General features: G+C 43.9%; 2 protein-coding genes and 1 non-coding gene across 3 annotated transcripts in view; 2 read left to right on the top strand and 1 right to left on the bottom strand.

The window, feature by feature from the left end:
• Nucleotides 1-6,195, top strand: part of LIMD1 (LIM domain containing 1) — a 59,967-nt gene extending 53,772 nt beyond the window's left edge. The window contains exons 6-8 of the mRNA XM_010982763.3: nt 538-589; nt 1,084-1,152; nt 2,453-6,195. Coding sequence (XP_010981065.2) covers nt 538-589; nt 1,084-1,152; nt 2,453-2,590 — 259 coding nt within the window. The 3' untranslated portion in view covers nt 2,591-6,195. The remainder of the gene's footprint in view (nt 1-537; nt 590-1,083; nt 1,153-2,452) is intronic.
• Nucleotides 6,196-9,292: 3,097 nt separating this feature from the next.
• TRNAR-ACG (transfer RNA arginine (anticodon ACG)) lies at nt 9,293-9,365 on the bottom strand. Its single transcript has one exon. It is a non-coding gene; the product is annotated as a tRNA-Arg (tRNA).
• Nucleotides 9,366-9,639: 274 nt separating this feature from the next.
• The window catches only part of SACM1L (SAC1 like phosphatidylinositide phosphatase), a 61,012-nt gene continuing 52,857 nt past the window's right edge, over nt 9,640-17,794 (top strand). The window contains exon 1 of the mRNA XM_010982761.3: nt 9,640-9,831. Within this exon, the coding sequence (XP_010981063.1) occupies nt 9,800-9,831 (32 nt within the window). The 5' untranslated portion in view covers nt 9,640-9,799. The remainder of the gene's footprint in view (nt 9,832-17,794) is intronic.

Here is a 17,794-nt window from a genome sequence, read left to right as displayed (position 1 = left end):
TGAGGCACGTCACCTGGCTGCTCGCACCGTTATCCACAGGGCAGCAGACGTGCAGTGGTTTGGAGGGGAGAAGCTGGGGTGTCGGGGGTCCGCTGATGCCAGTGCAGACAGGAACTGGTTAAAGAATTATGTGTACTGGAAAAACAGAACCCCAAACCTGTCATCAGACTCCTGGCTCGGCCTCTGAAGGAACCTGCCAAGCCCCATGGCTGCAGCTTTACCAAACTTCAAAAGGCACCGATTCAGTGCTGGTGTCTGCCACCCTTGGTTTGCCCGGGCCTGTACGAGGCACGTGAGGGGGGTAAGCAGACAGGGCAATCTCTGTCCCTAGTAGAGTGAGGGGACCAAATGCGCTTGTTACCATTGGGGAACCATCCCAAAGTGATGCTCCCAGGAGTGAGCCAGGCCCGTCCATGAGGAGAGCTGGAGGGAGGAGCGACTGGCGGGAGGCGGGCCTGGCCGGCGAGGAAGGCTCCAGGCATGTCTCCCAGAAACACCACAGTGTACACTTCACTGCTTCTTCGCTTCTCCCACCAGGGTGTTAGCCCCCAAGTGTGCAGCCTGTGGCCTCCCCATCCTTCCACCTGAGGTAAGATGCATTTTCAGACCTGCTTCTGGGGTCTTCCAAGACATGACTTATCTCCCTGAGTCACTGACAAGATCTGTGTCCTGTCCTTAGACAGGAAAAATCCTTCTCAAATCTCAACTGGGAAATAAATGGAAGAAGCTCCTCTCCCATTAGCTGCCTCCCGCAGCCCTGTGTCCTTCTCTCACCCTGTTTGTCCCTGTGATCAGGTCAACCTCTCTGACCTGATATGACTCCTAGATTAGCAGATAGGCAGAGAAGCAAAACCAGCTGGGTTTTTTCAGTGTTGACTCTGACATTCCAGAAGGTAGAACCACGTCCCTCCCACTTCCTCTCGTCTGCCACATGGGTCCTTTGTCCTGCCGGGGTTAGTGTCCACAACTGATTCCTGCTCTTCTCAGGCCGCCTCCTTGCTGCTTGGACCCCACCCCCACCCCAGGGCAGTGGAGCCCGATGGCCCCCCAGCTACCCTCTTGTTCTTGCTTTCGTTGGCCCAGGGCTCAGATGAGACCATCCGTGTTGTGTCCATGGACAGAGACTACCACGTGGAGTGTTACCACTGCGAGGTAGGCACCCCGTGCCCTAGATGCGCCCCCCAGACCTGTTCTAGAAGTCCAAGAGGGAAGCACCACAGTTGATGGGGGCAAGACGCGGGCAAGGGGCCGACCACAAGAACTGACGGAAGAAGGGGATGCAGCCTGCTTTGGTGGGGGTGGGGAGGTGGGAGAGGACGCAGATGTTGGGATACAAAGGTCTTTACTATTTTCTCTGCATCTGTAACCACCAATTCCAACCACCAAAACGGCTGTGGCTGCCCGCCCTGAAGTTGCAGAGTGGAGGGTCTCAGGGAGCGTGGGTTTCAGGTCCTGTTTGGGGGCCAGATTGTCATGCAAGTGTGTGATTTGGGGAACAGACTCCCTCCCCTCCAGCTTGTAGACCGTCCTATCTGCCAGGAGACCTTTCTCAGCCGAGCCCCGGAGATCATGAGGAACCACCCCCCTCCCGCCATGGAAAGGTGTAAAGGCACGCCTTTGGTGGGTGTGAAGGCGGGTAGGGCCCCTTCTCTGTCGTGTGTCACACCCAAGCTAAAGGAGCCACTGGTGCTCCGTGACTGTCCAGAGAGCCAGGGCTGTGCAAACGCTTTAAGTGCCCATGGAGTTTCAGCCAGAATTAAGTGGATTTACCTGGGGACAGAGATTAGGTTTATTTAGTGACGCTGTCAGTGGGGAGAGCAGCGGGTATGGGTGACATACAGCTTGGTCCCACTGCCAGCACTGAAGAATTAGGTGGGAATCACTGTCAGTGGTACCCAGGTGCTGGAGAAAAAGGTAAAGACATTCGCTCAACCGCACTTTGCACACTTTCCAGACCAGTGCTGTCCCGTAGAAATTTGAGAGCCACACATTGAAGTCATGTGTGTGATTTTGTTTTCCAGTAGCTGCATTTAAAAAGTAAAAAGAATCAGGCAGGATTAATTTTTGTGGTAATATTTTACTCAACCCAACATACCCAAAACGTCATCATTTCAACACATAGTTGAGATCAAAAAGTTTTCACGATAGTTTATCTCCTTTTCCTGTCCCAAGTTTTGGAACTTGGGTATGTGTTTACACAGACATCACATCCCATTTCCAACCAGCCCCATTTCAAGTGCTGGAGAGCTTCGTGGGGACAGTGGTACGGGTATTGGACAGCGAAGTCCAGACCCTCACTGGGTGGGGGACTTGCATCTCTGCACCGGCGTTTTCTGCCGGGACAATAATCACATGGCGCCCTCTGCTGGTGTCCGGCACTGTGCGCGGCCTCCGTGTCACTCTTGGAGTCTGTTTGGTTTTGCCACCACTAGACCTTTTTGCCTCACCCCAGGACTGCGGTCTAGAGCTCAGTGATGAAGACGGTCACCGCTGCTACCCCCTGGAGGACCACCTGTTCTGTCACTCCTGCCATGTGAAGAGGCTGGAGAAGGGCCCCTCGGCCGCAGCCCTGCATCAGCACCGCTTCTAGCCAGAGCCTCCTGCAGACCTCACGGCGGGGATGAGAAGCCAGGGTTGCACAATGACAAGTCCGCCGGTTAATTCCGTGGCCCCTGGGGTGGGATTGGGGTCAGGGGAGTGGAGGAGGGAGCAGGTGATTTCCTGAGTGTGTGCCTGGGGGGTGCCTTTCCTTTCATCAGGGAAGGGATCGCTGCCCATCTGGTATTGTATGTTTTCCAAGTGCCTTTCTCCGCTGCCACGCCTTCCTCAGATTACTCAGGAAGATGCTCCAGCAAGTGCATGGCATGTGACAGGAGATCTCAGTAGTGTGCCTGAGTGAACCCCTGGTCCCCTCTGGGAATAGTTCACACTTCAGAGGGAAAGGTTTGCACTGACTTCATCTGAAGGAAGATTTCAGCTGCCAATACGTTCAATCCTTTCCCTTTGCTTTGGAAAATACTTGCACCCAGACACCCCCTGCCAACACCCCCCTCCGACACACAAACACACATAATTTAGGACTTCCCTCCACTCCAGAGCTTCAGTTCTTCCATAGAATGGCTGCACATTTTAACTGCATTATTGCAAGAGGCAAGCTCTGACGTGTGCTTTGTATCTTAGGAGGAATTTACTTGGTAAACCAGAGCCGAGTTTGGAAATAAGGGAGATGGGGTTTCCTGCTTGTACCCTGACAGCATTCTGTGGGCCCCTGCAAATCTCACTCCTTAAAGGCAGCTGGGGGCCCGACAGAGGTTGGTCCTATTCTAGCAAAGTGTCCTGTGGGACGAGAACTTGGTGCAGGCACCAGGCCTCTTTCGCCCGCCTGTTTCTGATTTCTCCCTCTGGAGCCCTCGGGAGTCTGGGACTTTGGAGCTGCTCCTGCAAAGACAGCTCTTGGGATCTCCCGTGGGCCTTCTCTTGTGCCTGTTTTCACTTATTTACCAGTGGGCTCTTTGGAAGCCTGCCCACGTCCTGAGACCTAGCCCCGTAAAAATGAGGAGAGTTTTTGTGTGTGAGATCTCAGAGCCAGCATGGGAGAGAGTGCCTCATGATAAGTTATTATACTCATTTCACAGGCTCCTCTCTTGCCCAATTCTTGGCACAGGCATTACGTTTGAAGAAACCAGTATAAGGTACACTGCTTTTGTCTGTTTTTTCCTTTTCTTTTCTTTTTTCTTTTTAAATTATTTCCCACTACTTTCAGTCTTCCACACACACAAAATACCTCACAGAAAAGAGTTTCAGACTAAGGAGGAATTCGGCCATCATGCTGGACTCCCCCCAGTGTGTGTAAGGAATCTCTGGTTTCACCCAGGCCAGAGTCCAGTGGGTCAGGGCACTGTAATCTTAACTAAAGGTCATCTTGGAATAGATCAGATTGAAATTAGGTGCGTGGTGCAGTCATCAAGCTGGCTTCCCCAGGGGGCAAGGGCTAAGGGAGGGCCACACACTGGCCAGATTTCAAGGCCACCTCTGTACTGAAGAGGCGAAATTTGTCCTGTGTGTCACACTCCTGAGGCCGGAGGTCAGTACCCCTTGGAATTTCAATGAGAAGAAAGTGTTTAAAAAAAAAAAAAAAAGATTGTCTGGCATTTGCCCTCTCGGACCATGAGGAGGGCCCCCGGGCCTTGTCGCAGGAGGGCAGGCAGGGCCGTCTCACCACTGCCAGGTGGGCTGGGAGCACCTGCCCTCACTGCCTCACCTCACACACGGAGTGAGGGGACTGGATGGCTGGGCCTCCAAGGGCGGTCAGTGGAACCCAAAGGCACAAGGAACTAGCAGACTATTCCTTGGGCCCAGCTCCAATTCTAGGCCCAGTTTGGACTCATTTAGTAGCAGTTGCCTTTAAGAAGCACAGAACGGTCACCGTGAATTGTCTTTTCCATTACTATTAAATGCGTTCTGTTGGCATCCTTTGGCCAGATGTCACGTCAGCCCAGGCTTTCACTGGTTCCTTTTCACAGGCTGAGCCTCCCAGAAATCCATGAGCACATGGGGCTAGGGAGGTGAGCTCTGGGATCGCACCCAGCAAGTCACCCAGCTCAGCCTTAGCAAGGCGGGTGAGCAGATGGAGCCAGCCAGTATGTCTCAGCCTGTCTCTGCCGAGCTAGGCTGGCTGACACACCTTTCTTTGCTCCACTTTCAAGTCCAGCAGAGCAAACATTGCCCTGGAGCCACATCAGAAGTAGCAGGGATTTGTTTGCAAATTGGGTAACAGTTGCCCCTTGAACAGCACGGGTTTGAACTGCATGGGTCCACGGATATGTGGATATTTTTCAGTGGTAGATACTACAGTACTGCACGGTCCATGGTTGGTTGAACCCTCAGGTGCCGGGAACCGTGGTTATGGGCAGCCGACTATAGTTTATATGAGGATTAACCTCCAAGTTGTTCAAGGGTCAACCGTAGTTTAAAAATCTGTGATTCATTTTTTAAATGAAAATTTTCAAGTGGCCTGGGTTGAAGCAATCCCATATCTCAGCGAACACTTTATACCATTGAGAAGAACAATTAAGAGAATCTCTGGACACCCTAGAAATCCCAGCAGCGACTTCTCTAATGACCAGGCTCCGTGGAGAGGGTGTTGGGTAGGAATCTCGCACCAGTTTTGTCTCCTTCTCAGGCACTTGCACAGAAGCCATGAGTGGGTGCCCACTTAGGGTATTTTAAACTTCCTATAAATTATTAGCCAAGTAGAGCTGTAATGGGGTTGTATTCATAGGCATGTAGAAGGAATGCACAAGCACTCTGTAGACCAGGATGAGTAAGTTTGTTTTAAAAGGTAGAGCAAATAGCCCTGTCCTGAGTTCCCTAGACAACTCTTGGACTTTAGATAAACAAGGAGAATTATGGCCTGATTCCAGACCCCAAAGCCAGCCTCCAGCCTTCTCCCTTGCCTCACTTTTCCTGTTAGTTTTTCTTGGCCCCTCCTCCCCCTCACCGCCAGGGTCATTCAAAATCTGCATGGGTGATCTGAGAAAAGCCAATAATCCCGTTTGACCAGTTATATCAGGATCCTCTCTCTCAGATGTTATCCCCCCATCTGTAGCTGAGTAAAGAGTGATTTGTTTGTTCATTTTTCATGCCAAAGGGCACTGAGTCCCATTGGGTCACTGCCTGCATGTGGCGGCAGGGCTTTGCATTTCTCCGTGTTTAGTGCTTTCAAGAAAACCTTTTGGCTGAGCCCACTGCGGTTGTGCCACTGAGTCCCGGGTCCCCGGTACTATAATCAAGGAGTTCTGATCGTTTTCGCGTGCCACCATCACCTTGTTTCCGCGGGCTTGAGTCATGCGAGATGAGAAACAGAAATGTTAGAATTTGAGAGAATTATCTGCAATTCACGCTCCTTTGCAGTCTGTTCCTGTGTACCATTCCCCACGTGTGTGGAAGCATGAGAGCTGGGATGGTCCCCTGACAACCTTGCAAAGAGTATGTATAGGACTTGACCCCAAACCATTGTAGCTTGACGCACTTGTTAAAACCGTCGGCCAGGAAACCAAATTCTTTCTATTCTCCTAGGTGCCAGGAATAAGTCCTGATTTCCCAGTTCCTATTTGAAACGACTTTTAAAAGCAATAGGAAAAAAAAAAGAGGAAGATATGTTAGCTATCTGTTGTTCTGAGCCAGAACTGGACGGATGTGGGAAATTTCCATGTAGTGTATGAAAATTTCACTCTGCAGGGAAATTATTTTCCTCTGTGTCTCTTCTTTTACTTTGATTAATTCAAAATATCATTACTCTAAAATTATTCAAAGTTTCACTGTTACTATAAAATTATGCAGAATATTGTTACTATACAATGATTCAAAACTTTACTGTTATTGTAAGATCCCAAATACCATGACAATAAAACTGTCTTAATTTGTAGACTATTAAAGTGATCTCCAACAAAATGATGTTGACCGGGTCTTCTTTTGTGTATGTGGAGTAAGCAGACCGTGCTTATTGCTGACAGGATTTGGTTTTCTAGATCTCTAGATTCTTAAGGGAGCACATGGATGTCGAAACTGAAGGGTCTCAGAGTTTACTCTACTCACAAGGTAATAAGCTAGCATGCCATGGTTTCGTGGATCCTGGCCAAACTTATGAGACTCCTACATCAGTGACAAAGGACACTTTATTACTCATAGCAACAGCAGTGGCATTTCACCCCATCAGCCTTTGCCCTGGTTCCCTGAGCTCCAGTTCCTATAGGGCCCTGTGAAGAGGGCCAGTGATACCTGCACATACGGGGGGCTACAGTACAAGAGGACCCAAGCCCAGGGGGACCACTATCTTTTATATAGCTTCGTCTACATATACATAAAAATTATATTTGTATTTACATAAATAACAAAATTTCACTATAGAGAAAACTTGGCTAAAGTTGTCAATTTTTATTACCTACACTTGGCTGATTTCTTACCACTGATTTCCTCAGAATTTGATTTTGACTTATTTGGCCTTTAAAAACCCCAGAAGAATGCCTGTTTCTGCTCAGATTAATTTCAGTCTCACTGAAGGTTCACAAAGGCCTTGGCTTGTATTACACAATTGGCAAAGAAAGGTTAACCTTTGTGTCCTTAGTTCTGTGGTGGCAGAACTTCTACATGGTGACATGTTCAGAGAGCCCGGCAGGAGCTCTCTGCGGGGCAGTGGTGGTTCAGCTGGAAGCATCCTTTTCCTGAAGAGTTGGCTGCAATTTAAATCCCCATTTTATTAAAGGAGCAGAACTGTCCAAGTGCCCAGAGCTGGTGAGTAGATGTGGCATCAGGACTAGAGATGAGGTCTTCTGATTGCTAACGTGGGAGGGGGGTGAGGAGCAGATGTCATTGCCATCTATGTCCAGATGGGGAATGGCCCTGAGTCTACTCATGGGGTGCACAGTAAGCCCACAGGTGGGACAGCTTTGGGGTCAAAAGCCCAGATTCAAATTCTACCTCATGGTCCACCACCTAATTGCTCAATGTCTGTAAGCAAATTTAGTTCCCTCATCTGTAAAAATGGGGCTAACCATCGAGCTTAGTTACGGGACTGTTGTGGAACTGACTGAATTAGTCCAAGAGCTTAGAACCCTTAATTGCTCTATAAGAGTTACAGGTTTAAGACGTACTCGATCTTTCCATTGGGATGACTAACAAAATAAATTACAAATGGGTTAAAGTAAATAGAAAAAAAAAATACAAACACAAAACAATTTGAAAAGAGCACATACGCAATAAAAGAAACCATAAGGTAAAGTATTGGTAAACTGGAATATATAAAAGTGAAAATTACTCTAGGTTCAAAAATATTGTAAGAAAAAGGAAAATGTAAAAGATAAAATTGAAAAAGATTGTAATGTGTCTGACAGCTAAAGATTAATATCCTTAATATATTAAAAAGTTTAACAAATCCATTAGAAAAAAATGAGTACACATATCAGAATATATATGTAATAAATGTAAAAGGAACTTCCATTTTTCAATTATGAAAATTGCAAAGAAATCATAATGAAATTCATTATACTCAGTGTTACCATGTAAGGAAACATGCTGTTGAAGGAAGTGTGTATTTGTTTAGTGTTTTTGGAAGGCAATTTGAAAATATGTACCAAAGTCTTAAAAACGTCCGTGAAATGGATCTTAAAAATGTCTACCTGACATTTAGATGTCTACCAACATCTAGAAATTTATGACATATCAGAAATTATTCAACAGTATTATTTTTAAAAAAGTGTTAAACTGACAACTCAAATTCTCAACAAAGAGGATGATGTTTAAAATACCTAGTTCTCTGATGGGCTATCTTCAAAGAATAATGACCTTAAATCTCAGACAAAAAACTAAGGGGACACAACGAGAACATAAAGACACTTCTGATACAACCTCAAATTTGGAAAAAACGTACATGTGTAGGTGTATTTATACTAAAAATGTGGAAGAAAAAATGTAAGGGAAAAAATTATAACGCTAATAGTAATGATCTCGGGATGGGAATTTCCATTATTTTTATTCCCAGTAAATTTCTGTATTTTACAAATTTCCTATAATTTCCTCAGGAGGAAAAAACATTCTTTTGGAGAAAGAAATTGATTTAATGATTAGTTAATGGACAGCGTCGGACGTCTCAGCCACTGTTCAGTTTCGACTCCCCTTTCCACCGTTGACGGTTCGGTCCTTCTCAGGTCTCCCAGCCAGGCAGCTACAAAATGAGGAGGTAGGTAGGTAACACACTAGATTACCTGAGGTCTTCATACTGTAAAAACACCCATGTGCTAAGGTTTTCCGATGGAACTTGGGGGCCAGGAGCTCTCAAAGGACAGGGCTGTAGACTCCGGCACTTTGCGGACCCCCTCGCGCGCGCGCAGCTGCACTGTACTCAGAGCTGGAGCCCACCCCATCCCGGTAAACCGGGACTGCGCCGCTTTTCACATCACCATGCATGGTGGTTTCTGCTCCCCAAAGGTGCCAGACTGCTGCCTTAAATGCGCTCCAGCCACAGCACGCCCTCACATCTCCAAACTACCACCACTCCAGATATGTTTTCCTAAATGTACTCCGTTTACAGAGTCTTCTCGTGTGCATCATTAATAGGGCGCTTGGCAATTTACAAACCTCACACAACTCCAGGTTCCAACCACAGCTTAAAAGATGACATTTCGGACAAAGTGGCGCTAAAATTAAAGACATTTAACCTTCACACTTTAACCAGAGTCTTTTCCAAGGAGACCTTGTAACATCAAGCCCAGATGTGGCGAAAAAAAGTACGCCTCGAGCCAGCCAGGAGTCGAACCTAGAATCTTCTGATCCGTAGTCAGACGCGTTATCCATTGCGCCACTGGCCCCGTACTACTAGACTTCTTACTGTAACATAGATCACTCCTTGTGTAGCTTGAACAATTCCGTGACACAAGCACTGCATTTCCGCCCGGCGCCGGGCGCCGCGGCACTGGCCCACAGGGGCCAAAGCTTCAGTCAACGCGCTCCGCCAATCCGCAGCGGCAACGTCACGGCACTCATCCGCCCGCTCCAATCCGACGCTTCGGACCGCGTCTCTTGCATTCTCTAGCGCGGGCGCGCGCGCGCGCACTAAGTTTGTCCATAGCCGCTTCCCGTTCGCTCGCAGACCGCCCGGGGCGGGGAGACGGGTGAGGTGAGGTCCGGCGCTGCGGCCGCAGTGCCAGGGTGACCGGTAGTGCTGTAGCAGAGGTGGCGGCTGTACGCTGCGCGGCGCGGGGCGGAGCGGGGGAAAAGAAGAGGAAGGAGGCGTCGGTGCAGGATGGCGGCAACGACCTACGAGCGGCTGAGGCTGTAAGTCCCGCGGGTCGGGTGCCGTTGCTCGAGAGGGTCTGCGGGGAAGCGGGTGGGCGGCAGGTGTGGGCCGTCGGCCGCAGGGAGGCTTCCTGAGTCCGGGGGCGGCGGGCCGGGTGTGGGGGCCCCTCACGCTCCTGGCCTTCCTCGCCGGGCGCGGCCGCCCCCAGGCCCCGCCCGAGTCACACCAGGCCCGGGAGCGGCAGTCCTGCCAGGCTTTCTCCGCCCGACGCGGCCTCAGCGCCCATGGCGGGAGAGCGAAGCTGCAGACGTGCTTCCAGCCTGCCGGACTCGGCGTCTGGATGCAGCCCTTAGGAGCACGCTCCTCGCCACTTTTTTTTTTTTTTTTTTTTTTGGAGAGGTGGCGGCTAAATTTATCCTTATTGCTTAGGAGTGAAAAAGAGAAAGTTTTTTTCTTATTTGATAGACCCATAGCACGTTAAAGTCCACACACAAGTGGACAAACCTTTCTCTATTTGGGCATTGAAGCTTTCCCGACCAGTCTTTAGGATGCTGGAAAAATTTAAAGTACAGTCAATACTCTAAAGGTCCGAAAGGATTTTTTTGGCTTTAAATATTATACAGCCCAAGCACAGAGCAGATTCTTAAGTCCACATTGACAGCTAGAGGCTATTTTCGAGAATTTTCGCACTGCAGGTTGACTTTCGGTAAAGTGTAGCTCTTTGAGGCTTTGAGAAATAGGCTCTGGTTGTTAGAATTGTAAATTAGGTATTTGCAGGGTTTGGGGTTTGTCCTCGATTTTTAGAAAAAACGTATGTATTTCCCTTAGCACTGCCATCAGTCCCTACACTTTTCTTGTCTGTGAATAACTTAGTTCTACTTACTTGGTGTTTTTCTATTTTAATTCTTTTAATTGAAGAGTAGTCGAGTTACAACATTAGTTTCAGGTGTATACTCTGCTTAATACTTTAGCTCTAGACTGAAAATCCATTGGCCATAATATGAGAATGTCTTTGGCAGCAGAAGCAGATGTAATTTTTGAGATGCTTTATCCATCCCTAAATAAGTTAAAATATCTTGGGATTTAGGCATAGGTATCACATTTCCTTTGCAGGGATATGAGGACATGAAGATGTGGTTTGGGCACTTTCTGTGCTCTCCAGAACCTCAAGCTCATTTAACTTCTGGAGGGTTCAATTTAGAGGTGCAAAATTGGGAGAGAGGGCATCTGCTCCACCTCAGGTGTTTTGCGTAAAAGATGATTGCTTTTTCCTCAGCCCACCTGCCTTACCGTAATTCCCTGTGAAAACCCCAGCTGCACACTTTCCTTCACATTTACCTCGCCAAGTTTCCTTATTCTCTCCCAGTTCCCCTTTGCAAGGTGATCACGTTGTTATTGAATAAGTCTAGCAGAGTGTCTTTGACTGAGGTACTGGCCCAACCAGTGTCACGTGTGCTCTGCTGGCTAATTAGGTTATTGTTGTTTATCTGTTAGTCACTAAGGGTTTCAGGTGATCCTACACCAGGTCTCAATTGTGTTTAAGCAATATGGAGCCATGGCTTGATTGCAGCTCAGTGTTAGGTTACAAAATGCAATTGAATTTTCCTGTGGCTAAGATTGAATGGGATGGAGAACTTTGAGAGTTATGATGATAGATTATATGCTGCCAAAGAGGCACTAAATGCACCAGTCCAGGCCTTAAAAAATAAAATGAAACAAACTATATCCATAAAAGACAAAGGAAATTGGCATTTAAGTGGTGAGGCTGATGCTTTTGTATTGATTTTTATAAGAAGTGGAAACTATAAATTTGGGTAAGAAAGTAAATCTAGGTTATATGAAAGTCATTCTCATTTGTCAGTTCTTAACTTTTTTCCCCTGAAAAAAATAGTTCTAAGTGCTTCTGTAAATGAAGGGACAACTTTTTTACAACTTTGTTTTTCTTTGCCAAGGAGTTTTGTGAGTTGGGGTCACTGCTGTTATTTCTTTGGTTTGGCCCTTGCTGAGGCATCGTTTTAAAATGTGACCTCTGACCTAAGGAATATTCTTTTTTAGATGCATTTGGAGGTAGAAGAGGTTTCTGACCCATATAAGAATTAGTAAGACATAATGGCCATTTTAAAAAGTGCCTAGAGATGTATTTTAAGAAAGATCCATACAAGAGATAGTTTGATTATTTTATTAGGGAAATATTGCTACTGAATTTATTTAAATATTGAAGTGCTTGGGATTTTAAAAATTTGTTCTATGTTATGCCATACATTTTCTCCAGTCCATCTCTGTCCTGTGATGTTCACCTTCCTAATGCCCTAGTTTCATCCTCTCCTCTCCTGCTTAAAATTTCCAGTTCCATTTTATTGATTTATAGGATTAAGCCCACATTTTTTAGCCATCTGTATTCAAACCTCTTCATGGTCTATCCCCTAACTTTATTTCCCATAACTGCCCAGTGCTTTTTTTTTCCCATTCCCCCTGATTTGGCCACCCTCTTTCGCTTTACGCCTGGGCTTATGTTAATCTTTCCATCCAGAATGTCTTCCTCTCTCCCTACTTTGCATGCTGATCACATCTATGGTAGAGCCAAGAAAGCTCAGGCTTTCTTAGTCAGAACAGACTTAGATTCAAATCCTGACCTGCTACTTGCTTTGTGCCCTGACCATGTTACTTAATCTCTCTGAATTGGGTTTTCATTTGTAAAATGGGAACGTTCCTACTTCACAGGAGCATTATAAGGATTGAAAGAGAGTGTAGATGAAGCTAGCATACTTAACAGATTTTCATCTTCTCTGAGAAACCTTTTTTCCCATGTCTTTCCCTTCACTGAGCTCCCATTACAGTTCACTGTCACAGGGACTAGACACCAAGGATCCATATGAGTTTGCACATTGTCTCTTAAGATTCATTAGCGGTGTATTTACTGTCTAATGGAGAAGAGGGCTGAACATTAGGATGTTCAGGGCATAGCACTGTTTGAACCACTCATGTTGCCACCTCGAAATGATGAGATCATATATACTTTTTTTTCTCCAACTAGGTTACAAATATGTAGAACATATTAGAAACACCGTAACATTGATTTCTTCCCTAATCCTCCTCAGTACCTGGCATAAAGCTTGGTGCAGTGCCGATTCTCAGTGGATCACCTTAGTAAAATGAAAAGAACTTTCCAGGGTAGAACACCTACCAGCACTTCAAAAAGAACAGTCGGGTAACTTGGAACGTATTCTTTTGCATTAGCAGCAGCTTAAGTCATTTCATATACAGTATTATCTTTCCGATGCCTCTGTGAGGTCTAGGTTGATATATATCCTCCGTCGTTGTTGAAGACAAGGAGATAATTGCCCTTGGCCCCACAGTTAGGTCACACAGCCAAACACCATGGCAGACCACAGCAGGCCCAGAGTCCAGTGATCTTTCCATTACACTGCATGGTTTAAATTACCTTTTTTTCTCTTATCAGTTTGCTCTCACCTTAGTCCTTGGACATGTCTAGTATAGAAATGAGTCACTTACACTGGGAAATAATTGACAAGTTCATATGGATTTTTTTTTTAATTGAAGTATAGTCAGTTACAATGGGTCAATTTCTGATGTACGGCATTATGTCCCAGTCATGCATGCATATACGTATTTGTTTCATACTCTTTTTTAATATAGAAAACAACATTGAGTTGTTCAAAATTCTAAACTTTATGCTTTTTAAACATCCATCTTTTTTCTTTTTAAGTCATTTGTGTAAACCTGGGTAATGGCAAATAAAGATAAATTTGAAATTACAAGACAGGACTGAAATCCATTATTGGAAACATTTAAAGCATACTTTTTTTCTTTTGATAGGTCAAGTGAAATAAGAGTAAGGCAGGACATCTTTCAGAAAGTGAATCAGGCTGCGGCTTGTATGGAAAGAAACATTGTTTCCTCAGTTAAGAAGTTGCCTTTCTTTTTAAAAGATTGTCATAGCTGTGAGGTCAGTCAGACAGAGGTGATGGAACACTAAGAAGAGATTTAAACTAAGCTCTACTGTGATGAAGATGTGTATTATCTATCCAGTGCAGTGAACATTCAGATTATTCACACATCCCTCTTCTTGACTGCCTTCATCCAATGCCCTCTCCCACCCCTTGTAACCGCAAATCTGGTCTCTTTTCTGTGTGTTTGCTTTTGAAGTATAATTGACCTATAATACTATGTTGGTTCCTGATATACAACGTAATGAATTCGGTATTTTTGTGCATTTCAAAATGATTTTCTTGATAAGTCTACTTATGATATGTCATACAAAGATATTACATAGTTGTTGACTATATTTCCCACACTGTACATTTCATACCCATCACTCATTTATTTTATAACTGGAGGTTTGTACCTCTTAATCTCCCTCAATATTTCTTTCCTTCCCCTATCTACCTTCCCTCTGGTGACCACTTGTTCTCTGTGTCTGTAACTCTGCCTCTGTTTTTGTTTTTAATTGAAGTACAGTCAGTTACAATGTGTCGGTCTCTGGTGTACAGCACAATGTCCCCATCATGCATATACATACATGTATTCACTGTCATGTATTTTCCATTAAAGGTTATTACAAGATACTGAGTGTAGTTCCCTGTGTTATACAGAAGAAACTGTTTTTAAAATCTACTTTTATATATAGTGGTTTTTAAAATCTACTTTTATATATAGTGGCTAACATTTGTAAATCTCAAACTCCCAAATTTATCCCCTCCCACCCCCTCTCCCTGTAAGATTATGTACTAAGTCTGCGAGTCTGTTTTTGTTTTGTAGATGAGTTCATAGTGTCCCCCTTTTTTGATTCCACATATGAGTGATATTATTTGGTATTTTTCTTTCCCTTTCTGGCTTACTTCACTTAGATTGATGATCTCTGGGTCCATCTATGTTGCTGCAAATGGCATTATTTTCTTTTTTATGGCAGAGTAGTATTCCATTGTATAAATATAACACAACTTCTTTATCCGGTCATCTGCAGATGCACATTTAGGTTGCTTCCATGTCTTGGCTATTGTATATAGTGCTGCTCTGAACATAGGGGTGCATGTATCTTTTTGCATTAGAATTCTCTCTGTATATATACCTAGAAGTGGGATTGCTGGATGATATGGTAAGTCTATTTTTAGTTTTTTGAAGAATCTCCATACTGTTTTCCATAAGGGCTGCACCAGACTACATTCCCACCAGTAGTGTAGGAGGGTTCCCTTTTCTCCACAGCCTCTCCAGCATTTATTGTTCATGGACTTTAGAATGATGGCCATTCTGATTGGTGTGATGTGTAGTTTTGATTTGCATTTCTCTGGTAATTAGTGATATTGAGCATTTTTTCATATGTCTATTGGCCATTCGTATGTCTTCATTGGAGAAATGCTTGTTTAGGTCTTCTGCCCATTTTTGGATTGGGTTGTTTGGTTTTTTGTTATTAAGCTGTATGAGCTGTGTATATATCCTGGAAATTAAGCCTTTGTCAGTCACATCATTTGCAAATATTTTCTCCCATTTCGTTGATTGTTGTTTTGTTTTGCTTATGGTTTCCTTTGCTGTGCAAAAGCTTATGAATTTAATTAGGTCCCATTTGTTTATTTTTGCTTTTATTTCCATTGCCTGAGTAGACTGCTTTAGGAGAATGATGGTAAGATTTGTGTCAGAGAATGTTTTCCCTATGTTTTCTTCTAGGAGTTTTACTGTGTCTTGTCTTATGTTTAAGTCTTTAAGCCATTTTGCGTTTATTTTTGTGTATGGAGTGAGGGAGTGTTCTAACTTCATTGATTTACATGCTGCTGTCCAGTTTTCCAAACACCACTTGCTAAAGAGATTGTCTTTTCTCCATTGTATATTCTTGTCTCCTTTGTCAAAGATTAATTGACCATAGGTTTGTGGATTTATTTCTGGGCTCTCTGTTCTGTTCCATTGATCCATATGTCTTTTTTATGCCAATACTGTTTTGATTACTGTAGCTCTGTAATATTGTCTGAAGTCTGGGAGGGTTATTCCTCCAGCTTTGTTCTTTTTCTTCAATATTGCTTTAGCAATTCTGGGTCTTTTGTGATTCCTTATAAATCTTAGGATCATTTGTTCCAGTTCTGTAAAAAAATGTCCTGGGTAATTTAATAGGGATGGCATTAAATCTGTAGATTGCCTTGGGCAGTATGGCCATTTTAATGATATTGATTCTTCCAATCCAAGAGTGTGGAATATCTTTCCATTTCTTTCATCCATCCATCCATTCATTCATTCATTTATTTATTTATGGTGGGGGTAGGTAATTAGGTTTACTTATTTATTTACTGTTAGAGGAGGTACTGGGGATTGAACCCAGGACCTCCTGCATGCTAAGCATGTGCTCTACCACTTGAGCTATACCCTCCCCCCTCTTTCCATTTCTTTAAGTCTTGTTAATTTCTTTCATCAGTGTTTTGTAGTTCTCCATGTATGTATTTCACCTCCTTGGTCAGATTTATTCCTAAGTATTTTATTGTTTTGGATGCAATTTTAAAAGGGATTGTTTCTTTGCTTTCTTTTCCTGTTGATTCACTGTTAGTGTAAAGAAATGCAACTGATTTTTGTATGTTAATCTTGTATCCTGCTACCTTGCTGAATTTTTTATTAGCTCTGGTGTTTTGTGGAGCTTTTAGGGTTTTCTATATATAGTATCATGTCATTTGCATATATGTTTTGTTTGTTTATTTGCTTTTTTAGATCCACATATAGGTGAAATCATACAGTATTTACCTTTCTCTGACTTATTTCGCTTAGCATAATACCCTCTCAGTCTGTTGGTTGTTGCAAATACCAAGATTTCATTCTTCTGTTATGGCTGAGTAATAGTCCAGTGTGTGTGTGTGTGTGTGTGTATAAAACACATCTTTATTCATTCATCTGTTGATGGGCATTTGGGTTGCTTCCATGTCTTGGCTTTTGTAAATAATGTTGCATTGAGTATAGTGGGTGCATATATCTTTTCTAATTAGTGTTTTTGTTTTCCTCCAGATAAATTCCCAGGAATGGAGTTGCTGGAACATATGGTAGTTCTATTTTTCTTTTTTTTTTTTTTTTTGGTAGGGGGAGGTAATCAGGTTAATTTACTTATTTATTCCTAGAGTCAGTACTGGGGATTGAACCCAGGACCTCATGCATGCTAAGCATGCACTCTACCACTTGAGCCATCGCCTCCACCCATTATTTTTAATTTTTTTAAGGAACCTCCATACTGTTTTCCATAGTGGCTGTACCAATTTACCAACAGTGCATGAGGGTTCCCTTTTGTCCACATCCTCACCAATGCTTGTTACTTGTCTTTTTGGTAATAGCCATTCTGACAGGTGTCAGGTAGTATCTCATTGTGGTTTTGATTTGTGTTTCCCTCAGGATTCACTAAAAGATGTTGAGCATCTTTTCATGTGCCTGTTGGCCATCTGAATTTGTTCTTTGGAAAAATGTCTATTCAGATCCTCTGCCCATTTTTTAAATCAGGTTTTAAAATCTTGAGTTGTTTCTTTGTATACTTTGGATATTAACCCCTTATCAGATATATTGTTTACAAATATTTTCTCCCATTCAGTAGGCTGCCTTTTTGTTTTGTTGAGTTTCCTTCACTGAGCAAAAGCTTTTTAGTTTGATGTAGTTACATTTGTTTATTTTTGCTTTTGTTTCCCTTGCCTGAGGAGACATATCCCAAAAAATATTTCTAAGACTGATATCAAAAAGTATGCTGCCTGTTTTCTTCTAGAAGTTTTGTTTTCAGATCTTATATTTAAGTCATTAATCCATTTTGAATTTACTTTTGTACATAGTGTGAGAGAGTAGTCCAGTTTGATTCTTTTGCATGTAGATGTACAGTTTTCCCAACACACTATCCTGAAGAATGTTCCATGTGCACTTGAAAAGACTATATGCTGCTGCTTTTGGGTGGAATGTTCTGTATCTGTTAAGTCTGTTTGGTCTTACGTGTCATTTAAGGCTGGCATTTCCTTATTGATTGTCTGGCTGATCTGT

This window comes from Camelus dromedarius, chromosome 17 (genome assembly GCF_036321535.1).
Source record: "Camelus dromedarius isolate mCamDro1 chromosome 17, mCamDro1.pat, whole genome shotgun sequence".
Classification (NCBI taxonomy): Eukaryota; Metazoa; Chordata; class Mammalia; order Artiodactyla; family Camelidae; genus Camelus; species Camelus dromedarius.
This window is presented reverse-complemented; position numbering and strand designations above follow the sequence as displayed.